The 11902-nt window shown below is 48.2% G+C and overlaps 1 protein-coding gene across 1 annotated transcript; it reads left to right on the plus strand.

The window, feature by feature from the left end:
* Positions 1 to 3009: 3009 nt before the first annotated feature.
* LOC122235261 lies at positions 3010 to 5030 on the plus strand. The gene is made up of 2 exons (XM_042973939.1): positions 3010 to 3448; positions 4036 to 5030. The coding sequence occupies exons 1-2, from the start codon at positions 3010 to 3012 to the stop codon at positions 5028 to 5030; spliced, it is 1434 nt and encodes a 477-aa protein (XP_042829873.1).
* The last annotated feature ends 6872 nt before the right edge of the window (positions 5031 to 11902 follow it).

The following is an 11902-nucleotide window of genomic DNA, read 5'->3' on the forward strand; positions in this document are numbered from 1 at the left end:
ATCCCACAGGGTAAGGGATCAGTCCCATAAGACTGTCCCCACTCCCCAACTTCAGACACCAGTCAAGTCCAGGCTGTCAGCGGTGCTTCTGACCTATTGGCTACAGATTGGACGTTCCCATGACTTGCTCCTCGGGTTTGATTAATTTATCAGAGCGGCCCACAGAACTCAGAGAAACATTGTACTCACTACATTACCTGTTTATTACAAAAAGCTAGAACTCAGGAAGAGCCAGATGGAAGAGATACGTACGGTGGGGTCCGGGGAAAGGACGAGGACCTGCCATGCCCTGTGCAAGCACGCCACTCTGCCCACATCTCCACGTGTGCACCAACCCGAAAGCTCCCTGAACCCCATCTTTTTTTGTTTTTCGTTTTTTGTTTTTATGGGGGCTTCATTACATAGGCGCAATTGATTAAATCATTGGCCATTGGTGATTGAACTCAACCTCCAGTCCTCCTCCCGCCACCAGAAATCAGGGGGTGGGACTGAAAGTCCCAACCTTCTAATCTTGGTTGGTTCCCCTGGCAACCAGCCCCCACCCTTGGGATACCTAAGGTCTTTTCAACAGTCACGTCATTAACATAACTAAAGATACCTTTATGGCTCTCAACGCAGGAAATTCCAAGGCTTTCAGGCAGGGTGAACCGGGAACGATGGAGGAAGACCAAATACATACGGGAAATATTTTGGTCATCTGAATACCAAATACATATTTCTTGTAAATCACAATATCTCCGGTTCTTAATCTAGAGGGTCCTCACTTATAGGTAGTGTTAGATTGGAACCCAGTTTTTTGTGGTTTTTTTTTGTTGTTGTTGTTGTTAAGGTTTTTATCTTTAAGTAATCTCTACACTCAACGTGGGGCTTACAACCCAGGGATCCAGTCGCATGCTAGACCATCTGAGCCAGCCGGGCGCCCCAGATTGGGACCCAGTTTTATTTTTTCACATGTGGCATACCATTTCCCCCCCCTCAACTCCATACAGTTGATCTCCAAAGCCTTGGCTGTAACATGAGTACAGGTAGTTTGAAAAAAGAAATCTCTTCATTAGAATTTGTTTGAACTTTTAATTGAAGTATGGCATACATACCTCAAAGTTCTCAAATCAGAAATGATTTGATGAATTTCCCAAAGTGAAAACAACAGTGAACAGGACCTTGGCTGTACCTCAGAAGCCCTCCTCCTGCCTCTTTCCATTCACTGCCCATCATGGATGAATTTGGCTTGTGTGTGTGTGTGAGTGCTTCATATAAATGGAATCATACTTTTTTCAATATTATCTTTTTTATAAAATTTTTTTAATGTTTATTTTTGAGAGGGAGAGCATGCATGTGAGCAGGGGAGGGGCAGAGAGAGAGAGAGAGAGGATCTGGAGCAGGCTCTGTGCTGACAGCAGAGAGCCCAATGAGGGGCTCGAACTCACGAACCATGAGATCATGACCTGAGCCAAAGTCAGAGGCTCCACCAACTGAGCCACCCAGGCACCCCATAATGGGATCATATTTTATGTACTCTCTTGTGTCTCCCATTTTTCACTATCATGTTTCTCAGATTTATCCCTATGGTTGTGTCTGGTTGTAGTTTGCTCATTCTCATTGCTGTATGTATTCCATTGCATAATTATACTACAATTTTTAAATTTTAACTCCAGTTAGTTAACATGCAGTGTAATATTAGCTTCAGGTGTACAATATAACGATTCAACACTTCCATACATCACCGGGCACTCCTCGTGACAAGTGCACTCCTTAATCCCCATCACCTATTTAACCCATCATGAGCTTGGTAACCATCAGTTACCCCTTGGTAACCATCAGTCTGTTCACTACAATTAGGAGTCTCCTTCTTGCTTTGTCTCTCTCTCTATATATATATTTTTTCCCCTTGTTGTTTGTTTCTTAAATTCCACGTATATATGTATACTGCAACAACATGGAAGGAGGTATATAGATATATATATATACACATACACATACACTATATGGGGGCTCGTCCGGGATTCGAGAGACCCCCAGGTCCCCACCCGGAGGGTCCCACATCTGGTGAGTGCACTCAACTTCTTCTACCTTTCGTGCGCTTATTTTCTGAGAGCTCTATACTGTATCTCTACCCGTAGGAATTCCAAACTGTCTTTGGGTCGGCATTGGCTTAAGCGGACGCGCTGGCGAGCCGTCGACCGGGGGGTCTTGGGAGACGTCCCTTGCCCCCGCCAGGAGGACGAAGTCTTCATCTGTGAGGAGGGCCCGCTGCCATTACGGACAGCCAGCCCTTCGTTTTACTTTCTGTTTTGTCTCCGCGGCCGCGCTGGAACGTTTGTCTGTGTTATTGTGTCCTTGTTAATCGTCATAACTGTTTGTGTCCTGGTGTGGATTGAAATGGGGCAGACCCAGACCACCCCCCTGTCTCTTATGCTCTCCCACTTCTCGGACGTTGAGGAAAGGGCTCATAATTTGAGCACAGACATAAGAAAAGGGGAATTTCAGACTGACTGCATGTCAGAATGGCCAACCTTTGACGTGGGATGGCCCTGAGAAGGAACTTTCCACCTACCTATTATTTTGCAGGTCAAGGCAGTAATCTTCAAGGACAAACCAGACGGCCACCCTGACCAGGTGCCCTACATCCTGGTCTGGCAGGACATGATCGAAAACCCCCCTTCTTGGCTAACACCATTCTTATCCCCCAAAGCAGGACCTACCAGGATTCTAGCCCTGCGGAAAACCGAGAAGGAGACTGACACAAAGACCAAAACGCCCCTTTATCCGGTCTTGCAGGATTCCTCCCCGGAGGACCTGATTCATCCGCCACCCTACCAGGCTCCCCCTCCCCCTTCCGCCCCTCCATTGGAAGCACCAGGGGCTGCAGGAGGGGCACCACCCCTCCCTGATGAGGGAATTCCTGTGGGGGGGAGGGAGCAAGCAGCAGGGACACGTGGACGGACCCACCGGGTGGCCCCACCCTCAAGTATGGGGCCGGCCGACTCCACCGCCCTTCCCCTCCGCGCCATGGGGCCTCCCGGCGAGTCTGGAGAACCACCAATGTTATATTGGCCGTTCTCCACCAGTGATTTATATAATTGGAGAACTCAAAATGCAAAGTTCTCCGATAACCCAAAAGATTTGATTGGGCTTTTAGATACTGTTCTCTTTACCCACCAGCCTACTTGGGATGACTGTCCGCAGCTCTTGGAGGTTCTCTTCACCACCGAAGAGAGAGAACGAATACAGGTGGAAGCTCGGAAGTCTGTCCTGGGAGAGGACAGACAGCCGACTCAAAACCCAGACCTCATAAACGCTGCCTTCCCCTTATCCCGCCCTACCTGGGACGACAACTCGGCTGAAGGTAAGGAGAGACTCCGGGTCTACCGCCAGACTCTAATGGCAGGTCTCAAGGCTGCCGCGCGCAAGCCTACTAATCTGGCCAAGGTATATGATGTAAGACAAGGTAAGGATGAGAGTCCAGCAGCCTTCTTAGAATCACAGAGGCTTTTAGGCAGTACACCCCGATGAACCCAGAAGCCCCAGAAACAAAAGCCGCAATTATCATGGCTTTTGTTAATCAGGCCGCTCCAGACATCAAAAGGAAATTACAAAGAGTGGAGAGGCTAGGAGAGAAGAGCCTGCAGGACTTAATAACAGTAGCAGAAAGAGTTTACAATAATAGACAAAGCCCGGAGGAGCAACAGACTAAACTATGAGACCGCCACACCCGAAATCTGGCTAAGATCCTTCTGGCTACAACCATGGATGACCCACAGGAAAAATGGAGGCACCTCAGGAAGCTGACTTCAGGGACAGGTAAGGAGGATGGCCCTGGTCCCCGACGGGAGCGCCCTAAGCTAAACAAAAACCAGTGTGCTTATTGCAAGGAAGAGGGCCACTGGGTGAAAGACTGCCCTGACAAAAGATCTAACGCCCCTGCCAAGATATTGGAGATGGAGGACCTGGACGACTAGGGGAGTCGGGGTTCGGTACCCCTCCCCGAGCCCAGGGTAACTCTCAGAGTGGAGGGGAAACCAGTTGAATTTCTAGTGGACACTGGGGCACAACATTGGGTCTTATTACAACCCCAGGGGAAATTGGCGAGCAAGACCTCATGGGTGCCAGGGGCCACGGGGACCAAACAGTACTCATGGACTACCCGAAGAACTGTGGACCTCGGCATGGGCCGGGTAGCCCACTCCTTCACGGTCATCCCTGAATGTCCCTACCCGTTGTTAGGTCGGGACTTGCTCACCAAGATGGGGGCACAAATTTGCTTCCGCCCCGGAGGGACAAAAATCCTAGACAAAGAAGGGCAACCGATTCAGGTGCTTGTCCTGAGTTTGGAAGACGAATATCGTCTCCACCAGACGCCCCCAGCCCCAATGGCTGACGTTGACCGTTGGCTACAGGAATTTCCTCAGGCATGGGCAGAACCTGGGGGAATTGGGCTGGCCCGACACCGACCGGCTATATACATAGAACTAAAACCAGGGGCAGACCCTGTCGGGGTCCGCCAATACCCCATGCCTCTCGCGGCGCGAACGGGAATCACGCCCCACATACGGCGACTGCTAGACTCAGGCATATTAAGGCTCTGCCAATCGGCATGGAACACTCCCTTGCTGCCGGTGCGAAAACCGCACTGTAACGATTACAGGCCAGTCCAGGACTTAAGGGAAGTCAAGCGGCGAGTAATGGATGTGCACCCCACGGTCCCAAACCCATACACCCTCCTCTCCACCTTGCCTCCAGACAAAAATTGGTATACGGTATTAGATTTAAAAGATGCCTTTTTCAGCCTGCCTTTAGCACCCAAGAGCCAAGACCTTTTTGCCTTTGAATGGATGGACCCTGAGAAAGGCATCAACGGCCAACTCACCTGGACTCGACTACCACAAGGATTCAGAAACTCACCAACCACCTTCGATGAGGCCTTACACGAAGACTTGGGTGAGTTCCGTTCTGAGCACCCTCATTTGACCTTATTGCAATATGTACATGATATCCTGCTGGCGGCGGAGGACCAGGACACTTGCCAGTGAGGCACCAAGGACTTACTCCAGACTATAGCGGCTCTAGGATACCGGGCCTCAGCCAAAAAGGCCCAAATCTGCAGAGCAGAGGTGAGCTACCTGGGGTACAAATTAAAGGACGGACAAAGATGATTGACGGATGCGCGGAAGGAAACCGTCCTAAGGATCCCACAGCCGCCAACCGTCCGTCAGGCACGTGAATTCCTGGGGTCGGCGGGGTTCTGTCGATTATGGATTCCGGGTTTTGCCGAGATGGCCAGACCCCTCTGTGAAGCCACCAGGCACCAACAAAATTTTGAATGGACAGAGGCCATGAACAAGGCCTTTTAATGACCTTAAACGGGCCTTGCTGTCTGCCTCGGCTCTCGGGTTGCCTGACCTAACCAAGCCCTTCTACCTGTATGTAGACGAGAAAGACGGGGTGGCAAAAGGGGTCCTTGTCCAGTACATAGGCCCCTGGAAAAGACCCATAGCTTATCTCTCTAAAAAGCTGGACACGGTGGCTGCTGGATGGGCCCCCATGCTTAAAAATTATTGCCACGGTGGCCACTATGGTCAAGGACGCAGACAAGCTAGCCATGGGGCAAGAGCTATATGTTACCACCCCACATGCTATTGAAGGGGTACTCAAACAGCCCCCAGACCGCTGGATCAGCAAAGCTCGTCTGACCCATTATCAGAGCCTACTGCTAAACCCCACCGGAATTTTATTCAAGCCTCCTACAACCCTGAATAGGGAGCAACGCTACTCCCTAACCCAGACTGGGACCCCCCCTCTGCATAACTGTCAAGAGATTTTGGCACAGGTGCACGGAATCAGGGCTGATCTCCGGGACCGGCCGCTGCCGAACGCACGGCATACGTATACCGGTATACGGACATATACCGGTATACGGACGGCAGCGGTTTTGTCCGAGGAGGAATCAGATATGCGGGGGCAGCCGTAACCACAGAGACGGAGATCATCTGGGCAGAGCCATTGGCAGCCGGAACATCGGCTCAACAGGCAGAACTGATCGCCCTGGCCGAGGCACTAACCATGGGAAGAAGGTAAACGGGTAAACATGTTCACCGACGGCAGGCACGCCTTTGCCAACGCTCATATCCACGGAGCCCTTTACAGAGAGCGAGGGCTTCTGACAGCAGAGGGAAAGACTATTATAAAAACAAAACAGAGATTCTTGAACTCCTAAGGGCCCTCTGGCTGCCCGAGGCGCTAGCTATCTCATCCATTGTCCAGGCCACCAAAAAGCAGACACGCCAGTAGCCAGGGGAAACCAGCTAGCCGACTCAAAAGCGAAGAAGGCGGCCCTTTCGGTGACCCAGGTTTTAACAACCACGCTACCCGATCCGGGGGCACCGACCCTGCCGGACACCCCCAACTATACTGGCACCGACTTACAATGGATTAAACGCTCGCCTATGACCCAATGCTTGTGTGGCCGTTGGAGGGCCGCAGAGTCCAGCATCATCCTGCCAGAGGAACTAGGACGACGAGTCCTATCCCAAATGCATCAGAGGACTCATGGGAACAAGAAAGATGGAAGACCTCATGCGACATGCTAAGGTCATTATTAAGGACTCTCGAGCAAAGATCGAGCAGATCGTGGCAAGCGGTCATGCATGCCAGCTAACCAACGCCACCACCCATGGGTCTAACCCCGGAACCCGACTCAGGGGAGACCGCCCAGGAGCATGCTGGGAAGTAGATTTCACCGAGGTAAGGCCTGGAAAGTATGGGTACAAGCACTTGCTAGTTTTCGTAGATACCTTTTCAGGGTGGACGGAGGCATTCCCCACCAAGCACGAAACAGCGCAAATCGTGACCAAAAAGCTGCTGGAGGACATTCTGCCAAGGTATGGATTTCCTGCCAGGATCGGATCCGACAATGGACCGGGGTTCATTTCTAAGGTAACACGGGGAGTAGCACAAGTACTGGGGGCAGATTGGAAATTACATTGTGCTCACAGACCCCAGAGCTCAGGTCGGGTAGAGGGGATGAATAGGACATTAAAAGAGACCTTAACTGAATTAGCCTTGGAGACTGGCGGGGACTGGGTCACTCTCCTCCCCTTTGCCCTATATAGGGTGAGAAACTCACCATCTAAGATGGGACTGCCTCCCTATGAAATCATGTTTGGTATACCCCCACCTATCGTTCCTGCCTTGAAACCCGAAGTGCTTGCTGAGTTCGATGACCAACAGCTTCTTTTCTCCCTCCGAATGTTACAAAGAGCCCATGAGCAGGTGTGGCCTAAGCTGAAGGCCCTCTACGGTACGAGACCGGGCCGCCTCCTGACCCCCATCAGTATCGAGCAGGTGATTGGGTGTACGTGCAGAGGCACCAAAAGCAGACACTCCTACGTCCCTGGAAAGGACCCTACATGGTGATCCTGACCACGCCCACCACTCTCAAGGTTGACGGAATAACTCCCTGGGTCCACTACACCCACGTCCGGCCAGCTGATCCACACGCCGTCCTCAAGGACTTTGTTCCGGAATGGAAGAGTCAGCCCGACAAAGACAATCCCTTAAAGCTAAGGCTGCGTCGCTCCCACTTACCCCGCTAATATTACTTACGCTGTATCCCCTCGCGGCTAAACCCAACCCCAACCCCCACTGACCACTTAATCTAACCTGGCAAGTCATCACCCCAAGCTCTAACCCATGATTGGGTCCTGCACAGGATCCTCTGGAAAAGGGGGGAATGTGGGACCCAAGGAATTTAACAAAAATCCCCTACCCCTGGACAAGCAGAGCAAGACTAACTCCATTTTGTGCTACACCCACCATCTCATGTATAACCCCCACATGACCTACTTATTGCTTAAGACACTCCCCCACCCTAGTCAAGCCGCTGAGCACACCCTTACTGGAAACCGGCTCATAGAGGAATGTGGAACCCCTAACCGCCAAAGAACGTGAACCCTGCCTTTTGCCCGCCAAACTTGCGCGCCAATTCTGACCAGAGTGATAGGCTAGTTCAAACAGTTACTACAGGGTAAATTGTAATTCAATTGGCCACCTGCGTGTGGACTGACAGGACTATGCAACTTTCTGTGTGTGTTACAATCTCATTGGCCACTGGCCCCTATGAAACTGCTACGCCTTTTAACCTAGGGGTCCAAGTCCCTGCTCCGCTGTGTCGGGTATCCTTGGGCCCAAGCTCGAGCTTGCAAATAAACCTTCGTGCGTTTGCATCGGTATCGGCTCCTTGGTGGTCTCTCAGATTCAAAATCGGGGCCATTACACTATATACGTTATATATACACGCACCTTCATCCATGCATCTACAGAGACAGAAACAGAGACAGACGTAGAGATAGAGATATATGCCACATCTTCTTTATCCATGCGTCTGTCAGTGGACACTTGGGTTGCTTCCATAGTTTGGCTATTGTAAATAATGCTGCTATAAACACAGGGGTGCATGTATCCCTTTGAATTAGTGTTCTTGTATTGTTGGGGTAAATACCCAGTAGTGCGATTGCTGGATCATAAGGAACTTTTATAATTTTTTTTTAATGTTTATTTCTTTTTGAGAGAGAGAGAGAGGGAGCGAGGGAGGGGCAGAGAGAAAGGGGGCCAGAGAATCCCAAACCACTCCGTGCTGACAGCAGAGAGCCCGATGCAGGGCTGAAACTCATGAACCGTGAGATCATGACCTAAGCTGAAATTCAGAGGCGGACGCTTACCTGACTGAGCCACCCAGGTACCCCAAGTAGTTCTGGGCTAGTAGTTCGAGGAACCTCCATACTGTTTCCTACAGTGGTTGCACCAGTCTGCATTCCCACCAACAGTGCAAGAGGGTTTCCATTCTCTGCGTTCTCACCAACACCTGTTGTTTCTTGTGTTGTTGTTGATTTTAGCCATTCTGACAGGTGTGAGGTGGTATCTCATTGTGGTTTTGCTTTGCATTTCCCTGATGATCAGAGATGATGAGCATCTTTTCATGTGTCTGTTGGCCATCTGGATGTCTTCTTCAGAGAAATGTCTGTTCAGGTGCTCTGCCCATTGTTAATTGGATTATTTGGTTTTTTTCGGTGTTGAGTTGTATGAGTTCTTTATATATTTTGGATACTAATTCTTTGTTGGATATGTCATTTGCAAGTATCTTCTCCCATTTAGCCTTTTAGCTTGGTTGACTTTTTCCTTAACTGTGCAGAAACTTTTCATTTTGATGTAGTCCCAATAGTTTATTTTTGCTTTTGTTTCCCTTGCCTCAGGAAACATATCTAGAAAGGAGTTGCTATGGCCGACGTCAAAGAAGTTACTGCCTGTATTCTCTTCTAGGATTCTTATGGTTTCAGGTCTCACATGTAGGTCTTTAATCCATTTTGAATTTATTTGTGTGTATGGTGTAAGAAAGTGTTTCTTTTGCATGTAGCTGTCCAGTTTTCCCAGCATCAATTTTTGAAGAGACTGCCTTTTTCTCATTGGATATTCTTTCCTGCTGTGTTGAAGATTAATTGACCATATAATTGGGGGGTTGTTTCTGGATTTTCTATTCTCTTCCACTGATCTATGTGTCTGTTTTTGTGCCAGTACCATACTGTTTTGATTATTACAGCTTTGGAATATAACTTGAAGTCCAGAATTGTGATGCCTCCATAATTATACCACAATTGAATCATTGCACTATTGATGGGCATTTGGATCGTTTCCAGGGTTAAACTTAAAAATAAAATTCTCAGTTATTTCACCAGCAAAAAACGAGTTTCTTTCAGGAATAGCAGAGAATTGCAATTCTGGACATGCAGGTTATGGCGAAACCACAGGCAAATCCAGAGAACAAAGGAGGAAGGGCTCTTTTGTAGAGGAAAGGGGGCAGGTGGGAGGGGCCGTTATAAACAAAAACTCCATTAGAGTAAACTGGGAGTTCAAAGTGTAGTGGCTTATTGGCTGAGCTGTGACCGTCTCCCATTGGCTGGGCAAAGAGAAAATCATTCTTCCTCCAGCTCAGGTAGTAAAGTACACTTGATCTTGAACAACACAGATTTGAACTGTGCAGGTTCACTTACACACAGATTTTTTTTTTTATTTTGATAAATATGGTGCAGTACTGTAAATGTATTTTCTCTTCCTTATGATTTTCTTAATAGCATTTTCTTTTCTCTAGCTTACTTTATTGTAAGAATACAGTATAGAATACATATGACATACAAAACATGTGTTAATCAACTGTTTATGTTGCCAGTAAGGCTTCTGGTCAACAGTAGGCTATTAGTAGTTAAGTTTCTGGGGAGTCAAAAGTTATATGGGGATTTCGACCCCCATGTTGTTCAAGATTCAATTGTGTAGGCTACTTTTTGCTGTGAAAGACAGAGCGTGAGCAGGGAGGGGCAGGGAAAGAGAGGGAGACACAGAATGAGAAGCAGGCTCCAGGCTCCAAGCTGTCAACACAGAGCCCGACACGGGGCTTGAATGCATGGACCACAAGATCATGATCTGAGCTGAAGTCAGACATTCAACCCAGTGAGCCACTCAGGGGCCCCTGTATAAGCTTCTTCTTGTGAATTCCAAGAATATCTCTTCCTGTTGGGGTCTGCAATTGATGGTGAGTGGTAGGGCATGAGAGCCCCCACTCTTCCTGACTCCATTTTAAATGACATTTCTTTCTCTAAATTTTTACATCAGTTTTTGACTATAAACAATATTGCTGCTATGAAAATTCTTATACACACTTTTGGGTGAACTTAATGTATATATTTTCACTGGGCCACAGAGTATGTATATGTTCAGCTTTTAGTAGCTTTGGGCAAACAGTCTTCCAAAGTGGTTGTACCAATTAACACTCCCATAGAATGGTATGAGAGTTCTGGATGTTCCACATCTTTGTTAATTCTTAGTATTTTTCAGGGCATCTGGATGGCTCAGTTGGTTGACTGTCTAATTCTTTTTTTTTTTTTAATGTTTTTGTTTATTTTTGAGGGAGAGAGAGCACAGTTAGGTGGGGGAGGGACAGAGAGAGAGGGACAGAAGTTCTAAAGCGGGCTCCTCGCTGATAGCCGTGAACCCGATGTGGGGCTTGAACTCATAAACCACGAGACCGTGACCTGAACCAAAGTCAGACCTTGAACGCTCAACCAACTGAGCTACCCAGGTGCCCTGAGCATCTGATTCTTGATTTCAGCTCCAGTCATGATCCCAGGGTCATGGGATTGAGCCCTGGATCAGGCTCTGTGCTGGGCAAGGAGCCTGCTTAAGATTTTCTTCCTCTCCCTCTGCCCCTCTCCTCTGCTCATGTGCTGTCTCTAAAATAAAACTTTAAATGTTTATTTATTTTTGAGAGAGATAGAGAGACAGAGCACGAGTGGTGGAGGGGGAGAGAGAGAGAGAGAGAGAGAGAGAGGGAGGGAGACACAGAATCTGAAACAGTCTCTAAGCTGGGAGCCATCAGCCCAGAGCCTGACGCGGGGCTGGAACTCACTGTGAGATCATGATCTGAGCCGAAGTCGGACGCTTAACCAACTGAGCTGCCCAGGCACCCCTCTCTAAAATAAAATTAAAAAAATATATATTAAACATAAAATTAAAACCTTAGTATTTTCCATTGCTTTTTCATTTTAGCCATTCTGATGGGGTGTAATGGTATCTTGTGCTTTTAATTAGCATTTCCTTATTGCCTAATGAAATTGAGCACCTTTTCAGATATTTACTTGCCACTCGAATATATTTTTTCAAGTGTCTTTTCCAGACTTTTGCCTGTTTTTCTTTTGGGTTGTCTGTCTTTTTCTTATTAATTTGTGAACGTTCTTTCTATAGCCTGGATATGAATCTTTCTTCTGGGATATGTACTGAGAATATTCTCTTCAATTCTGTAGGTTGTGTTTCAGTCTTTTGATTTCAAGTAGTCTGATAGTGCAATGATGCTTGTTGT

The sequence above is a fragment of the Panthera tigris genome, chromosome X, assembly GCF_018350195.1.
Source record: "Panthera tigris isolate Pti1 chromosome X, P.tigris_Pti1_mat1.1, whole genome shotgun sequence".
Taxonomy (NCBI): Eukaryota; Metazoa; Chordata; class Mammalia; order Carnivora; family Felidae; genus Panthera; species Panthera tigris.